Source organism: Mesoplodon bidens (genome assembly GCF_964165515.1).
Source record: "Mesoplodon bidens genome assembly, chromosome: 6".
Classification (NCBI taxonomy): domain Eukaryota; kingdom Metazoa; phylum Chordata; class Mammalia; order Artiodactyla; family Ziphiidae; genus Mesoplodon; species Mesoplodon bidens.
Window position 1 is genome coordinate 105,426,712 of NC_138162.1, and position 18,718 is coordinate 105,445,429.

At 39.0% G+C, this 18,718-nt stretch overlaps 1 protein-coding gene across 7 annotated transcripts in view; it reads left to right on the forward strand.

The window, feature by feature from the left end:
* Window positions 1-852: 852 nt before the first annotated feature.
* The window catches only part of ADAM28 (ADAM metallopeptidase domain 28), a 59,629-nt gene continuing 41,763 nt past the window's right edge, over window positions 853-18,718 (forward strand). For 5 of the 7 annotated variants that reach the window (XM_081236483.1, XM_081236480.1, XM_081236481.1 and 2 more), the window contains exons 1-7: window positions 853-975; window positions 8,432-8,535; window positions 12,600-12,676; window positions 14,179-14,257; window positions 15,100-15,237; window positions 16,072-16,148; window positions 17,770-17,962. In XM_081236483.1, the coding sequence (XP_081092609.1) occupies window positions 924-975; window positions 8,432-8,535; window positions 12,600-12,676; window positions 14,179-14,257; window positions 15,100-15,237; window positions 16,072-16,148; window positions 17,770-17,962 (720 nt within the window). In that variant the 5' untranslated portion in view covers window positions 853-923. Of the gene's footprint in view, window positions 976-8,431; window positions 8,536-12,599; window positions 12,677-14,178; window positions 14,258-15,099; window positions 15,238-16,071; window positions 16,149-17,769; window positions 17,963-18,718 lie in introns of those variants that run through there. The other 2 variants (XM_081236484.1, XM_081236485.1) reach the window with 2 other exon arrangements.

An 18,718-nucleotide genomic window follows, 5' to 3' on the forward strand; every position in this document is an offset into this window, starting at 1 on the left:
CCATCTTACCCGGAAGTCTAGAGTCCTACATTCTTATTTTATGATAGTTCAAGCTCCCTGAGATCGCCATTGTGGAAGAACAGGCTAAGGATACAAAATAATTGGAAAAGAGAGTTTTATATAATAATGGGATTGGATCAGAAATTGCTTCACTGAACCACATGTATATGTGAGAGGATAACCTTCTCAATAAATTTTTGCCAACATAGCAAATACATATATAAATACGTATACATGTATTTATTTATTTTGCTTTTTATTTTTTTAAATTTTTATTTAGTCATTTTTTTATTGAAGTATAGTTGCTTTACAGTGTTGTGTTAGTTTCAGGGGTCCGCAAAGTGATTCCGCTACATATATATATATACTTTTATATATACATGTATATATGTGTATATATATATTTACAAATATATATATATACTTTTTCAGATTCTTTACCCTTAGAGGTCATTACAAAATACTGAGTATAGTTCCCTGTGCTATACAGTAGGTCCTTGCTGGTTATCTATTTTATATATAGTAGTGTGTACATACACATATATTTATTATACACATAATAAATACACACATTTATCAAGCTACATTGAAGCCATTATTGCAGTGGCTTATTGGAATATAGTATTTTATTGGAAATGTACTACTTCTGAGTGGGGAATATGGGGAAGAAAGAAAGAGAAACAATAGCGTAGGATCAAGGGACCTTAGAGCCAGACTGCAGCCAGAACTTCCGCCTGCTGTGCCATTGTCACAGGACCATAGCTCTGAGGTTGTGCAACACCTTGAGTAAACACTTCCTGAAGCAGAGACAAGAATGAACCCTGAGGTTTCATTCTGTCTCATTTTAGAGGAAGCGGCAGACCCAGCAGTGCACGTCTGCTTGAGACAGGAGGGCAGACAGCAGGCTCCTGGGATCACCCAGCATGTGGCGAGGGCTTCTTTTGACAGCCACTTTCCTCCTTTCTCCACTTCCAGGTAGGTGTTTAACTCCTTTGCAGGTTCTGTTAAATACCCAGGGAACTGCTTGCTTTTCTTCTTCTCCCAGTATTTTTTTTAACCAATTTTACTAACCAGTTGAGCTGGTTTAATTTGTTGCTTTGGGTGGGGGGGGCTCTGACTGATTTAAACACTCAGTGTAAAGGAGAGGCAAGCAGACTTCTTGAATCAATATTTACACGTCTGATCTGAGAACACTTAGAAATCAAAGGGGAAATTTCATTCAGCATCATTTAAACAATGAATGTGATCTTTGCATCAAAGAATGGAATGCACCAAAATCAACATTGTCAGTTTTTAGAGCAGTTAAGATGAGGCAGATTTGACTGGTTATTAAGGTACAGAAGGCTTCAGAAAGTATGTTATTATTATTAGGGCCAGTTTGATTTGTCCTATTCCTTTCGATCACATTTTTATATTTAGTCCTTTCATTATTGGTGATGATAAATATAATGAATTAGAAATAAGTAGTGGACCCATTTCATGTTTATAAAGCACTGTGATATCACTTGATCAAAACAATGTTGCCCTTGAACTTACGTTGATCATTCACTTCCATTTTGCTGGTTAGATCAAACATTTGTCGACTGAAAAAAAAAAAAGCACAATGTGAGAGTTGTGAGTGAAGTTTTATTTGGGGCACAATGAGGACTATAGCCTGGGAGACAACCTCTCAGATAACGCTGAGGAACTGTTCAGAAGTAGGGCAGGGAGATCAGTTTTATGTGTTTTGTTGAAGGGGGACCCATGGAATCGAGCATACATTTTGGCAGGAGGTTGCTGCTAGTCACGGTGAGCGGATGTCTCCATTAATAATTTTAAAGCTTTTCTACATATGAGAAAATGCAAGAAATTGGGTTCATAACATCTTCTCCTAAAAGTATCGAATTATCTGAAGGTCTGTTCTGCCAGTTTTTCCCAGAGTACAGAGTGCCTCATTTCTGATCTTTGCCAGCCCTGAGCTCCTGTTTCAGGCTGTGTGTTGAAGGTCAACTACTGCAGTGGCTAGTGACTTCATTCTTTTTTTTTTTTTTTTTTTTTTGTGGTATGCAGGCCTCTCACTGTTGTGGCCCCTCCCGTTGTGGAGCACAGGCTCCGGACGCGCAGGCTCAGTGACCATGGCTCACGGGCCCAGCTGCTCCGCGGCACGTGGGATCCTCCCGGACCAGGGCACGAACCCGTGTCCCCTGCATCGACAGGCGGACTCTCAACCACTGCGCCACCAGGGAAGCCCCAAGTGACTTCATTCTTGTAGTGCCAGATGGCGAACAGCAATTTTTAGTTTAAGTTGTCAAAAGTAGAGTAATATTACTTCCTAATAATGTTATATCTAGCATATCTCTCCATCTCTGATGAATTCTCCAATTAGATTTTGGTTAAATTCTATTGGCTAACACATTTCCTTTGTTTATTTCTACTTTGAGAGCTTATTGAAATTCAGCACATTAGCTTCAGTGTGTGAGATGCCTTCCCTGGTAAACGTTTTCCTGGGCTTTAGAATGTTTGCTGGGACCTAGAAATGGGAACAAATTATCAGCAAGAAGGATGGGGTTAGGTAGGGATATATTCTCCTGTGCCTTTTGCCCACTTAGTATTTTGTCACTAAAAGCGACTTTCCTTTTACGCTGGTTTCTGATTTGTTTTTCAGACTTGGGAAAGTTTTACTTAATATCTTTTGGTATAGAACTGTGCTAGGAATTTAAATTATTGACTTAAAATTCCTATTTTTCGAGTCAAAGTTAATAGAAATCTTCTTTCCCTACATTCTCCAAAAGTAGGATCACTGAACACTCTCTGGGACACTTTGCTTGGTTGAAACATAAGAATTGTTTGTGTACTAGCCTTACCCAACAGCATAAAGATCAAGCTGGATCTGTTAACAGAATAACATAGCTACCAGTGAGGTCCACCCACATTATAGCCTTTTCGGTGAATTTGGGCATACCAACTGATTCTGTTCTCTTGTCTTTGCATTCACATCATTTGCCCCAAGAGACAAAACATCTTTAGAGGTCATGTCTCAAAGTGTGACATCTCTGAATACTTGGTGAGAGGGGGACAGAGGTTCTGAAGTGGCTTTTGTGAGGATGGGGGGACGAACAGAAAGCTGCCTTCCCTTATCTTCCATCTGGAACAGAAAGCTGCCCCCTCTTTTTTATTTTCCATTGTGTATTTTCAAGAATGTCTCCATGAATCCACCTGCCAATTCAGGGGACATGGGTTCGAGCCCTGGTCCGGTAGATCCCACATGCTGCAGAGCAACTAAGCCTGTGAGCCACAACTACTGAGCCCACGTGCCACAACTACTGAGCCCGTGTGCCGCAATTACTGAAGCCCATGAGCCTAGAGCCCGTGCTCCACAACAAGAGAAGCCACGGCAATAAGAAGGCCATGCACCACAATGGAGAGTAGCCCCTGCTCGCCACAACTGGAGAAAGCCCGTGTGCAGCAACCAAGACCCAACGCAGCCAAAAAAAAAAAAAAAAAAAAGGAATGTCTCCATGGTCACTGAAACAACCCTGAAATGAAAAACCCACTGAAATGTAAGATGTAAAGCAATTTCCATTTTCCCATCTCCTCTTTTTGTTTCTCTGCCCCCATCATCCAGATAATAAGTACGTGCCCCTCCAACCATGACTTCTGCCCAGTTCTTACATACGCGAAATTAAAAAATGAGGTCAAATCAGGCCAACTGTTTGTAATGAGCTTTACAATCCCCTGAGAAAAATAACTTATAAGACTTCATTGTAGGAAAGGGAAAAAAATTTAAAGAATGTGACAGGTGCTTGGGGGTGAAGAAGTAGGGAGAAATTTCTTTACTTCAGCAGAATATCCAGGGGGTACAGTACTTTCTGAAATTATTTTATTACAAATTGCAATTTCTTCCTGTCTTCATAAGCCGACAGGAAGACCCCAAAGAGTATAGGTAATTTGATCTTTAGAGCTAAAGTGATAGACGTAATTAGGATGTGTTTTTTCCCTTAGTGTTTGTACTCACTTTTACTGCATGAAGTTTAAAATCACCAGATAGCTTGATGGGGTACAGAGAATTCCAGAACTTAAGTCCATGTCATTGTATAAGCCCTGATTCAGGGCTTAACATCATGTGTTTAGTTTGAAAAGACATTGCTTTCAACAGTTCTGAACAGATTTGAAGAAAAATGGAAATATCAGTATTATGTACAAAGGGGCTAAACTCTAAAATGGCTCCAAACACATTAAAAAATAAAGTAGCCATCCAGACTAATGTCTGGTGTATTAATCTTATCAACAAGATTTAACTTTTCTAAAGACAGAGGGAGGGAGGCAGAGAGAGAGAGGGAGATAGAAGAAGGAAGAAAGAGAAAGAAAGAAAACGGTTGGAAGGAAGGATGAAGGGAGGGAGGAAGGAAGGTGAGAAGTTTCCAGAGTAAAAGAGAGTAAAGAGGGCTTCCCTGGTGGCGCAGTGGTTGAGAGTCCACCTGCCGATGCAGGGGACATGGGTTCGTGCCCCGGTCCGGGAGGATCCCACATGCCACGGAGCGGCTGGGCCTGTGAGCTATGGCCGCTGAGCCTGCACGTCCGGAGCCTGTGCTCCGCAATGGGAGAGGCCACAACAGTGAGAGGCCCGCGTACCGCAAAAAAAAAAAAAAAAAAAAAGAGAGTAAAGAGACATGAAAACAAGATAAAATACCTGACCCTAGAGTGGATCCTGCACTGGAATGGGGAAAATTCTATAAAGGATATTATTTGGTCAATTGACAAAACTGGAATACTGATGGGAGATTAGATAAAAGTACTGGCTCAGTGTTAAATGTCTTAAATTTGAGAGCTGTGCTATGGCTGTGTAAGAGAAGATTCTTGTACTTAGGAAACAAGTTTGTAGGGATAAAGAACCATGATGTATGTCATGTAACTCATCCTCAAATGTTTAGAAAAAAGTGTGTGTATGTGTATGTATATTTATATACATATGTATATGTAGATACACATATGTATATATGTGAGAGACTGAGAATATTCAAAATCTCAGTGACAACAACCTCAAAATATTGGTGGCTTACAAGAATACTTTGTCACTCATGAACATGTTGGCAAAAGGGTAGATCTGTGAATTAGGTAAATCTGGGTGAAGGAGATAAAGACATTATTTGTACTATTCCTATTCCTGCAATTCTTGTATACATTTGAAATTATTGCCAAATAAAAAGTGTTTAAAAGTACCCCCCCCCAAAGATTTCACTTTTCTAAAACTAATAAACAGTGAAAATAACTATCTAACCCAAAGCCAAATAACAGTTTTCTTTTTCTTGATCTGGTTTTGCTAGTCAAAACTAATCCATCCTGTGAGTTCTGTGGGAGAGAGAAAAGCAAGTATTAAAGTGAATTAGTAGAAACATAATGTGTTTCATCTCAGATCTGTGTAATCCCTGGATGACAGTTAGTTGTGTTTGTTCCACAGGCCTCAAAATAATTCGTCTGCTGTTATTCAGCTGGGAGGAGACTGCACCATCACACCTTAGGATGAATGAGCCACACAACACTTAGGCCTATTGCCTCTCTTTAACTGCTGTATAATTTGTTGTATCTCAGATCTCATTCTTTCAGGGCCTTCTTGGTTTCAGAAAAAGAAGGGCCATTAAGATAACAGAAATTCTATCTGTTATCTTTAGAGAATGTACCCTGTTGCAAGAATGTGAAAAGCTGGAAATCTGTTCACTTCAAACTGAGGAAAGTGTGAGGTTGCTGGAGGCGTTTTAAAAAATATTCTGGTTTAGTTTATTCATTGATTTGTTTTGGTTGCCATTTGGAAGTGCTTGGCCATCAAACAAACAGTTGGAAAGAAATTTCTCCACTGATTTACATGTTTAGACTCCATATTTCATAGTCAGTTGGGAAACATTAGCATTTAGATACTAACTAGAGGCATGGAGATCAGTGTGTATATCAGAGAAAACTTGTGTTGGTTGGATTGGCCTGTCCCCTTCTCACCACTTCTGATGGGAGGCATGTTGAGTGTTGTCCCCTTCTGCTTTTTTTTTTTTTTTTTTTTTTTTTGCGGTACGCGGGCCTCTCACTGCTGTGGCCTCTCCCGTTGCGGAGCACAGGCTCCGGACGCGCAGGCTCAGCGGCCATGGCTCACGGGCCCAGCCGCTCCACGGCATGTGGGATCCTCCCAGACCGGGGCACGAACCCGCGTCCCCTGTATCGGCAGGCGGACTCTCAACCACTGCGCCACCAGGGAAGCCCCCTTTCTGCTTTTATAAAAAGAATTAGTTGGGTAGGTATTATTTTATGAACTGAGGGCAGCTTAGACTAATATTTCCCATCAGAATAATGTGCGTTTCATACAGCATTTTTAGAAGAGTTACTCTGGTTGCAATGTTGGTGAATATATGGCTTCATGAGCTCCATATTAATGGGACTAATTGCATTGATTGAACACAGTCCACCAGACAGCATGCGGGTGCCTTATGGTATACTTAGAGAGTAACAGGAGACTGTACGGAATTGTGTTGCTACCGTCAGTTAATTTCTGGCAAGAGTAATTTTCTCACTCTTGGCATCTTATTATTTTGAAATAATTACGATAATTAGGAAAATTTTCACTCGATGGAAAGAAAATGGCTGATTGACTGTTCCTTTAGGATCTTGAACCTCGCTTATTGTTTTAAAACGAACGTTATCATTTTCCTCTACCAAAAATTAATTAAATAGAAATAAAAGATGCCCAGTGATCAGCTCTATAACAGCAAGAAGTAAGTGACTAAGGGAACTTGTGATATAATTCTTGAAGTGTGACTTTGTAATGAGACATTTTATCACAAGGTTCTGATTAGAACGTTATTGAAATGACGGTCACCTATTCAAAGAGATCATTGGAGATTCTGTATTTATTTGCATAAAGCTGTAGACTACTTGAACTCTGCTTCAAGATCATTTAATCTGCCCCCCCTTTTCACAATTAAAAAACCCAAACTAAACCCAAAGTTAATGTAGTCTAGTGTTGATGCCATGGCTTTAAGTGTTTTTGAATTATTTTTAACAGTAAATCTTGAGCCAATGAAAGAAACGCCATTTCATCACTTTAACATTCCATTTTTGACCCAGTGAGCTTTAAGCAAATTTAATCACTTTTTCTATTCTTCAAAGTTAGATGCAAATGGCTCTTGAATGGTCAGAAGAATGAAAGCCATCCTCAAATGATAAAAGAAAATTGATATCACTAGGAATTTTGAAAAGTTTCTACTTTAGTTTCTGAAGAAACTTTGAAAAAATAAGCATTTATTCTCTGGAGCATCACTGGGATAAGTGTACATTCATGCAAAGTGACTAATGAAAAATACTGTTTTATTTGCTAAAAGATCAACCCCAGTCACATAAATTTATGTTACCATAGAATTTAGGTTTGCCTATTTTAATGAGCTAGAATTACCCTCTAGTCATTTAAAGCCTTTCCAGTTCCAGTTAGGAAACTGCTGGGTTGGGGCCATACTGTGGATCCCTGTTCCCCTGTACCTACATTCTCTGTGGATATGCAGCCCCTTGACCTCTAAAGAGCTGGTCTGTTGACATTTCCTCAGGCACTTCTTTATACAGAGCAGGGACTGGACCATATGGGCAAGTAAAAAAGAAAGTAGAAAATTCAGCATCAGCTTTGGAAAACTGAATTTCTCTAAAAAAAATAACTTCTAGAAACAGCATTGAAATGAGAATTCAAGATGCCAATAGTAGGTTGAATCTTTCCAATTCTCTTTCAATATAACTGCAGGTTCAGAAGTTTTCCTTCCAGGCCAGTCCTAGTGTTCTAATTGTCTCCTTCTCCAAGTTTCATATTTTTCATGTTTTGTATTCAAAAATGAAGGTATGTCTGTACTGCAAAAGTCAGCCTATTCTATGGAGCTGATATTGGAGCCTTTTCTTACTGATTTCGTTTCTTTCATTAGTGTAAAATATTGCTGTTGGAAAACCCAAGAAAAATATATTAGAATCTGAAATGGCATCCATTAGTTATTTCATTTTTATGACACTGTGTAGTTTCAGAGTGCTTCAATTTGATTATTCTGACACTGATTAGGTTCTTAGAGGATTAGTTTGGCTTCTGTTCTCCTGTCCTGGCTTTTGCCTGTACTATTTGCTACCTTCCCCTAGGGGACACAAAGTGGTAAAGAGTAGCGGGAAAATTCCAAAGAAATATGTTCACTAAGCTGAGAAACACCAATAAACTTTCAGTGGGAAAATATCTGAAGATATAGATTAAAGATCTGAGAGGAAGAGTAGGCTTCTGATTTAGTTGAACTTTTCTGGTGTCTGCACTTTTATAACTCTCTCACATAACTCAGTTAAAGCCCCTGCGTGTGGCATCATTCATCAGAAACGCTATCAAGATGACCACTACCGAACAGCTTATGTTCTGCTTAGATGAATCTTCTCTCTTTTTTTTTTTTTTGCTCAGTAAATTCTGTAAAAGAACTCCCTGGAGTGAAAAACTATGAAGTGGTTTATCCCAGAAGACTTCATCCACTACATAAAAGAGAAGTCAAGGATCCAGGTCAACAGGTATAGCTTTTGATTTAATAAAGAATTTTGAATACACGCACACACACACACACACACACACATGCATATATATAACTATATTTAATATGTAGATGTATATACATATTTTTGTATATATACATACACACATTTGTGTTTTTTAACCTGTCATATCTTTATTAATCTTCACGATAACCCAACATTCTATTATTAGCTTTATTTTGATTTTAAAGTTCTGGCAGTTGAAATAAACTAACTGTCCAAGGTCACACAGAGGGTAAACTTTATTTATGGTAAGTTATCTTATTCTGTTACTTCTAGAGAATTTGATGCAACTTCTTTTATCTGTCTCTTTATATATCTCTATCATCTATACATACACACATACAAACAAAACCGTGAACACTAAAATTGAAGTAAAAAGTAAAATATTGTGGGTGAATAAATGCATATATGTGTAGTAAATTAGGAGTAATTACTGTAATTGAACATAAAATTTACCTCTGTTTTTTCAAAAGAGTCGGCTATTAAAGTTTGTAGAATTCTTACCACTTGACAAAACACACGTTCTCAGTCAAAAGAGGAAAGCTAAAACATGATGATTCATTCCACAGCAATTTTCTAATTACCTACACCTGGAAGTCTTCTGCTGGGAGCCAGGAAAATACAAATAAATGAGACATAAATGACAACTTTTACATCTATCTATTGTAAGATGAAACTCACTGGAAGCTCATATTCCCCAACTGGACAAAGTTCCTCACAAATTATTTTTTCTAAAGCAAACACATGTATAGCAATAGAACCCAGAGTAGACTCTGTTTCCCAAAATAATTGTCTCTCAACAAAATGTTCCTGCTAAATTTATATAGGACCCATATGCATTGGATTCCCTGTCAATATGGCTTTCTTCAAATGCTTTCTGGCAGTCTCTTAAAAATGCCAACTACATTTTTCACTGAATATTTTGAGGTGAAAGCCAAGTTCCTAGAAATTAACTTTGTGGTTTCTGTGTTGAGACTCTTGGTCTTCCTTGTGCAAATAATTGATTAGCAATTACTTGAAACATTTAGAATTTAGAGTGCATGGGACAGAGGGGATCCCTGTATCTACACAGATCATGGTCTGGATTGATCACTTCTCAAGGCAGTGAAGAGGATGACTCTTGTACTTACTATTATACCACTGTGCCCTCTGCTGGACCAGAGAACTAAGGCACCAACATTACCTGTCAGGTATGCCAAGAGCATGGCCCATCTTTCTGACTTCATCACACCTGGCCACATTACTTAAGATTTGAGCTAGAATGAAGTAATCCTCTGAAAAATTTTCTGGAGGAGGCACTAACAGCCAAGGCAGAAAGATTTGATTCATGATTGTATTCTTGATTGTATTTTACATACATGGCATAAGGAGACCTGAATAAGCGTTTGTTGAATAAGTGAGCAAATGAGTAAGTAAACACATAGATGAATGAGTGTAAGTGGAATACATTTCCTATAAACCTACATAGATGTACAGTCAACACATTCTCAGCCAAGGTCCCTGATGTTGAAACTTACATTCTAAAGGTGGTCACTATTCTTTCTAGGATTCAGTCTTCAGATCCCATGCTTCCTTAGAGGCCAAAATCATCTTGCTGTTGGTCCATGCCTTAAAACAGAATATCTGGCATCACAATGCCTCCCCTATTGGGAACAATGTCAGGCCTTAGCTAGGTTCACCAGGGCTTTCAGAGGCCTGGGATTACTGTATGTTATCACAGTAGTTGGGCTACAGGGTTTCCTTTGTGTATTCACAGGCATCATGTTGACTTTACAGTTCTGTTTCCATCTCAGAACCATACAGGACTCTAACCGTCCCAATCCACCCACTAGACCTTACCCATGGCGTTTCCTGGAGGAAATTTTTATTTATATGTCCCTGTGTCCAGTCAATCTTACTCAGTGGGCTCCAAATCATTTCCTTCTAGTGGAAGCTCTCCAAATCAAGGTGCCTATTTCCTCTCCCAACCCATAGCTCAGAACCTAGATAGAATACAAATAAGACACACTTCTTATTAGCAGGCATTGTTCTCCACCATGAGCTTCTACTTGAGAAGTACAGTTATAAAATTACCCAGTGCACCCTCTTTCATATAGTCTCTGGTTTTCTTCTTTGCTGTTTTCTTTCATCCATACCCTCCATGATAGTATTGGCTAAAACTCCCGTTACCCAATTATCTTTGCTGAAACAACCTCCAAATAATATTTTATCTGAAAATCTACTAAAATCCATTGCTGACAGAAAACAGATATCTGGAAGGCTCTTCTGTATGGACGGTCATATCTGGTATCCTCCTAATATTTTCATTTTATCTGGCCTTTCTTAAGCCTGAACAAGAAGTGGTGACAACAATTCTCCATGACGTCTGTTTTCAACCCTCAGGCTTTTTTCCAGCTCCTGTTATTCATGAAAGTGAACTGAATTATAGCAGCTTCCCCTCATCTAGACCCACAGGGTAGGATATTTATAGTCTGAGATTTTTGACACCAGAGACACACTTCAATAACTGAAAATTTAAAGGAAATTTTAGCTGAAATAACTGACCTTAGAGATGGCAAATCCCTGCACAATATTCTGACCAGACGGCTCTAACTTTTTTTTTTTTTTTTTTTTTTTTAATGCGGTACGTGGGCCTGTCACTGTTGTGGCCTCTCCTGTTGCAGAGCACAGGCTCCGGACGCACAGGCTCAGCGGCCATGGCTTACGGACCCAGCCGCTCCGCGGCATGTGGGATCTTCCTGGACCGGGGCACGAACCTGTGTCCCCTGCATCGGCAGGAAGACTCTCAACCACTGCACCACCAGGGAAGCCCCCCCTTTTTTTAATCAACAATTTTATTTTATTTTTAAAAATTTTTATTGGAGTATAGTTGCTTTATAATATTGTGTTAGCTTATACTGTGCAGCAAAATGAATCAACTATATGTATACATATATCTCCTCTTATCTGGATTTCCTTCTCATTTGGCTCTAACTTTCTATTGTCCCTGGATGAGCTCAGGGCCTTTTCTCTCCTTCAGGAGAGGGAGGAGACAAGAAAGCTTGACCTTAGGTGCAACACAGTAGCGGAAGCATCACTGAGTCCATAATAACTGTTGCTCTATCGTGTTTGCTCTGCCATATTGGATCTCTTTAATGACAACAAGGTCCTGCTACTTCCCAGTGAATTGGTAGATATTACATGTCACCATGGCTAATAACCCTGTTTTATAGGACAAAGTCAGAATTCAGTACCTGATAACATCATCTTTAAAATTCTTCTGTGTAGACCTATCTCCTCCTGTATATATAAATCTAAACTTAAACTAGTTCTCCTTTTCCACACAGTTTACTAGAAGGGACATTTTCTTCTCTTTCTGAACACCCGAGACTCTGTTTTCTTCCTGATGACTTCTTCCTGCCTTAGGGTACAGATTCATGTTATTTTGCCCATATTCTGCCCTCCATGTAGCAGTGAGAAGACCTCTAGACCAAATCATCAGTTGAGAGGCTTGCAGGTCTTTGGGTCTGTGTGCATAGTAGTACTTCTTCTCAAATAAGTTCCCCACCCTGTGTCACTTGGCTAATTCATATCTCAGCTGACATGTTCCTTCCTCAGGAAAGTCTTTCCCTGCCCTTAAGACATTAGACATCCTACCATGCTTCCAGATTCATACCCCTTATCATATAACTCACTCTTATTGTCTGTCTTTCCACAATATTATAAGCTTTCTGACAGTCAGTACCAATGTTTCCTGCTCAGAGGCCAGTTTCCAGAACTTAACAGTGCCTGGCATATAACCCACACTCACATCCTCTTTGTAGAATGTGAGGCTGCCTGGATGGATAGATGGGTTTGTATAAAGGTCTCAGATAACTTGTCTCTTCAGCTGGCAGTTGTTTGACTTGTTAACAGAGGCAGAAGCAGACATCTGGAATCATAGAGACCACTGTTAAAGAAAAGCAGGCATCGCTTTCTAATGATGAGACAGGTGGACCTAGCCAAAGGAATCTGTGTGTGTATGTTTTTAATCACCAGTAAGTATTTGTGCATTTTTGCAGGAACAATTTGAAACTGAAGTGAAGTATGAAATGACAGTTAATGGAAAAATCGCGGTGCTTTACTTGAAGAAAAACAAGTAAGAGTCTTTACTTCTGATACTGTCCTCACCAACAGCCAGTTAGCATGTGGCAACTGTGATAACTGAGTCTGTTACTACTTATGACGCCCACAAACCTTGGCTCATCAGCTTTTACTCTCAACTGACCCAAGGGCTTCCACGAGTATTTGTTCGTACTGAAGTAGTAGAGACACTGAGTAAGGTAACAGTTTACTAGCGTTCTGCTAGGTGAAGTCATAAAACACAATCAATGAGGTGTGAGCAGACGTATATTTTATCAACTTCTATGAAACAGCACATAGATTTTTAAGTCTCCCCCATGCATCACTGCGTTTTGTTATTTTAACACTGAAAGATTAGATATTAAAAAAATTTGCAACTATTTTCATCAGAAAAACAAGACATACATAAGTTAAATAAACTCTAGGGCCAAAAAAAAAAAGTCAGTGGTAAAAACTGAATCAGGGTCCCCTGATTGCAACGCCAATGCTGTTTCTACCTAGCCAACCACTAACCCTCCATTTTCTCATACATTACATTTTCCTGTGTTCCTTCATTCTCTACATTCAGTTCATTGAAATTCAACATTCTTTTTCAAATTTCACTATCTCAGCTCTCACCCAGATCTTGATCATCCTATATCTAGACTATATCCGAAGTAGTCTTTTCCTAATTCTATGCTTTCAAGCTTTTTTAATCCCTCAATTGTTCAATATAGGGCAATGAGATTTTTTTTCCCCCCTCAAATAGACTATCACCTTTTGCAAAAAGTCACAACTGTCGAGAGTTTGGAAACAGTGTGGCACAATGGAAATAGTACAGGCTTTGAATTCAGGCAAATCTGGATAGGATTCTTTGCCACTTGAACTGTTTCATCTCCTCTGAAAAATAAGGAGAGTAATATTTATCTGGTAGGATTGTTGAAATGATTAAATGATATGTGTAATAGGTCTATCCCAGCGGCCAGGATAGAGATGGTATAGAATACATATTAGTTACTTCCTTTTCTCCTTGCTCTGCCTCTTTAAAAAATATATTCAGACTCCTGTGTGCTGGTGGATCATTGAAAGCACTTTAAGAAGCTCAGTGAGAATGCTGAAAGAGCCCCAACTTCCCAGTGCAAGTCAATTTTCAATACACTTTCCACTGCTGCAACTGTTAACAGTTACTGGTAACTGACACGGACTGGGTGGAAAAGGCAGTCATCCTTAGCTGCGGGGAAAAACATTGCTGTTTTCAGTCATTTTTATCAACTTTGCCCTACTCGGTTCTATTTCTTCCTCAAATCTCTCCTCAGACAAACATGCAGAGTCTGATGAGGAAACAGACATTGTTCCACAGTACTCAGGCATGTCCCTGCCCTCCCCACTCTCTCCAGTTTAAGCATCCCTTTCACGCTTGGATTTGCCCTGAGGGGCTAAGAGGTAAAACTTTTCTCCACACCCAGGGAACGCTCTCGCTTTGATCACTGGACTTTGCAATTAGCACGAGTAAACGTGACATTTTCCCCCCACCCCCAGGGGTCTCCTTGCACCAGGCTACACGGAAACATATTATAATTCCACTGGAAAGGCGGTCACCACAAGCCCACAGATCATGGTAAGACAGAGTATCCTAAATTCATTGCTAATGGGCATGTGACCCACACACTCAGAGGCAGTGTCATTGCCAATTAGTGAAAGTGAAATGGTGTTAGAGCAACGATGTTTTTTTCACAGTAGTAATTTCTTTCCTTTAATTTTTATTTTATATTGGAGTATAGTTGATTTACAATATTGTGTCAGTTTCAGGTGTACAGCAAAGTGATTCAGTTATACATGTATATATATCTGTTCTTTTCCAGATTCTTTTCCCATATAGCTTATTATGGAATACTGAGTAGAGTTCCCTGTGCTATACAGTAGGTCCTTGCTGATTGATTATCTATTTTATATGTAGTGGTGTATATAAGATGTGGTACCTATATACTATGGAATATTACTCAGTCATAAAAAAGAATGAAAAAAATCCCATTTGCAGCAACATAGATGGACCTAGAGATTATCATACTAAGTGAAGTAAGTCAGACAGAGAAAGAAAAATACCATATGATATCACTTACATGTGGAATCTAAAAAAAAAGTGATACAAATGAACTTATTTACAAAACAGAAACAGTAGTAATTTCTTAATAGATCCTCTAACATTTTTACAGTCTGACAAGAACAAATGTATTCCTTGACCACCACGTTAACCCTTTAAGGACTCCTTATAGGAGAGTGAGCAGAAAGAGCTTATTTTCATTTGAAAAGTAAAGAATTAAATGTATCTGGTGTTCTTATTCAGTGCCAATCACCTCTCAGGATCACGGAGTCTCTCAAACTCAAGACTATTTCCTCAATGGTAGAATTGCAGAATTCTATGTTTTCTCTAAATAATTTCCACTCTGGACTCTTATTCAGAGAAGAAGACGGATGAAGTGGTATGAGGAGTGCTTTATCCTTGCCGTCTATTCTGAGGGAGTTTTTCAAGCATTTTCCTCCATAGCAATGCACAGAGGTTTATGTGGGCCAATACCTCACCTGTTCCAAAGTAGAAAGGTGAATTTGACTGAAGTACGTCCATGTGAAAAAGTGCTAAGACTGAGCATTTTGCTTCGAGTGGATACAGGGATATTAAACTAATCTAGTTAGTCTGGTGGCACTCTCTGGATAAATCAAGAAATAACAACACAAACTGAATAATCCATTCATTGGAAAGAGCTCATCAGTGTTAGGAAAATTTAATGAGCAATTAGCCAAGGGAAAGAATGAATGTCTGGCGTTCTGGGGGCTCAGGTTTTAAACTTATACCTGTGAGTTGGTTTTTTCCCAGACTGTATTCATCCCTGTTATCCTTCTTCTGCAACAACAAAATTTACAACAGTGTTTAGTTAATGCCCCCTAAGCATTTGGGATCATTAGCTAAATAGTAAAGATTTTAACCACAAAAGGCTGCTTTAAAAAAAATTTTTTTTAGGGAGATTTCCCTGGTGGTCCAGTGGTAAAGAATCCACCTTCCAATGCAGGGGATGAGGATTTGATCCCTGGTTGGGGGACTAAGATCCCACATGCCGTGTGGCAACTAAGCCTGCATGCCACAGCTACTGAGCTCGCGTGCCTCAACTAGAGAGCCCACACACCACAACTAGAGAGAAGCCAGCACGCAGCAACGAAAGATGCCTCAACGATGATCCTGCGTGCTGCAACTAAGACCCGATGCACCCCAAAAAAAGAGAAAGAAAATAAATTAAAAAAAATTTTTTTTGTTGTTCAGCATAAAATGATTTGAAGACATTATAGATCTGGTTTCAACATTTCAAATTCAAATTTAGTAGTGGGTCTAAAGTACATGCACACTTTTCCTTTGTCAAACCCCTTTTCCCTTTTGTCTAGGATGACTGTTATTACCAAGGACACATCATAAATGAAAATGTTTCTGATGCTAGTATCAGCACATGTAGGGGTCTAAGGTAAGGCTTCAGAATGGTTTGTATGTACCTGTGATGATGGGTGTGTGTGTGTGTTAATTACCTAAAGAATCTCAAATATAATAAATTATACTACAGTTGAGTATGAATTCTAAGGACTCAAAAATTTTGAACTTTGAAGGAAACATGGCTTTTCTTGGTAGTAGTTTGTAAATTACACCTCTGAATTGCTTGCAGAGTTGTTTTTGTTTGTTTGCTTGTTTTCAAAGTATAGGTTTTTGAGTCCCACTTTTAGAGTCAGAATCTTGAGTGCATGGGAGCACCTCTCTTCACTCTAAACTCTCTCTAGTGTGTCCAATCCATGCCTATGACATCCATTTCTTTCGGGATGTTAATGACTTGTCATGTATTTGTCTACAGTAAGATATCTCTCCTGATGCCCAGACTTCATTATCTCACTTCCTCTTCCATATCTCCATATCTCTCCATATCTGGATATCTTAAGGAAATCTCAATCTTAATATACTCCAAATCAAACTAATGATATTCTCCCTCCTGTGGTGTTTTTCCAGTGTTTCCCATCTCCATAAAAGATACAGTCAACCAACCACCTAATACAGAAACCTAGGTTCCTTGATGACTTCTTGCCTTTCAAATATGCATTTTCAATCCATTTAACAAGCCCTATTGATTGTATGTTCTAAATAGTCCCTGGGGTTATTCACTACATTCTCTCTCTACTGCCACACCCTAGTCCAAACTGCCATGATCCTTTAGGCAGACTATTGCAATAAATCACCTAACTTATTCCCCCAATCCACTCTTCTGCTTCCACGTATGCTTAGTCCAGTCTCCCTGCTATATATTCTCAGACTTTTTCTTCCTAGCAATTATCTGCCATAATTGCATGTATTACGTATACATCATAAAATTGTATATATTTGTGGATCAAATGTGATGATTCGATCCACATCCATCTTCCTTATTTGGATATAAGCTCCATGAGATGAGAGACCACGACTCTTTTCCTTTTACCTTCTGCCCTTGCTCCAATGTCTAATGAATAATGGGTGCTCCCTAATTCATGGTTAAATGAATCTTAGCTCAGGGCTTTAGCAGAGAGAATCGAGAAGAAATTGATAATATTCATTGATTATGTGCCTTACGTATTATCTCCTTCAATCTTTACAACTATCCTATTAGGTAGTTATTATTATTCTCATGTTAGAGGTGGAGAACTAAGGCTATGTGAGCTTAAGTCATTTTCCCATGGGATCACGGATAATAAGTGATAGACCCAGAATTTTAACTCTCTCTATAAGACTTCAAAGTCTCTTTTATTGTCGGTGTATCTTTAGAGCAGACCAGGCATGAGAATCGGAAGGACACTTGACTGAGAGTCAGGTATTTTCCATTCTAGCACCAGTTCTGACACAGGTTAGCTATATGACTGCAGTAGTTACTTCTCCCCAACTAGTCCAATTTCCTCATAGAGAATATAAGTTTAGGTAATCTCGAAGAGTCTCTTCAGCTATAATGTTATACTATATTTTACTGCCATGAGCTTGGAATGCTTTGGCATTGGTCATTTTTTGAAGTCGGCAAGTCTTGAGTGCTCAGAACTGGAATATTTTTAGGAAGCTTAGATTCTTGTGTTTTTCAGGGGCTACTTCAGTCAGGGAGATCACAAGTACTTCATTGAACCTTTAAGCCCCACAAATCAGGATGAACAGGAACATGCACTCTTCAAGCACGATCCTGATGAACAGAAGACTAACAGCAACTGTGGGATGGATGACATGTTATGGGTACCTGAAATTCATCAGAAGGCAGTCCCATCGGCCACCAGTCTTGTTGTATGCCTTTTATTTTTTATTTGCAATGCTCTCATGTATCTAATCCTGGCTGCTCTGGGTTCCAGCCTTAGTAGCTCCAACTGACTGAAGCTTTACAGTCATTGTTGAAACTAGTAGGTTACAGAGACATGAAAACCTTACTGTACATTGACGATTTATTTAATGAGTGTGTAAGGATCAACTATTATTAACAACATGTTGTGTGCAAGGGTTAAAAAGATGCATAGATAGAATGCTGGCCTCCTAGAAGCAGACAGCTTTCATGATACTACACCATACAACAAAGGTGTAAAGTATTATTACTGCTTTGAGATAAAATACCCTGTTGTCTCCATGAATGAATCTATTCAATAAATCTTTCTGGAAGTATTGCCACAGGTGCTGGGGATATAGCAGTGAGCAAATTAAATATCAGCTCTTCCCACAGGAACTTGGAATATTCTTTCATACCTGGAATTCAGCTTCTGGTCACAGAAGGAAAATGAATATTGCTTGAATATAGTTTGAAACTATAAAATATATACACAAAAACTTTGTCATTAGTACCTTCATTTTCTTTAGGATACACTTCACATCCAGTCATCTCTTCTATTGATACATGTTCTCAGAATGCATGAGCACTGGACAGAATAGGTTTGAATAAAATACAATCTCTGTTGGGTTTAATCTGCTACGGGTTTAAATTCTACCAGCGGTATGATATCTAAGAGTCCAGGAGAATCACTCTGAGCTATATGTTCCTATGAACGTTGATCT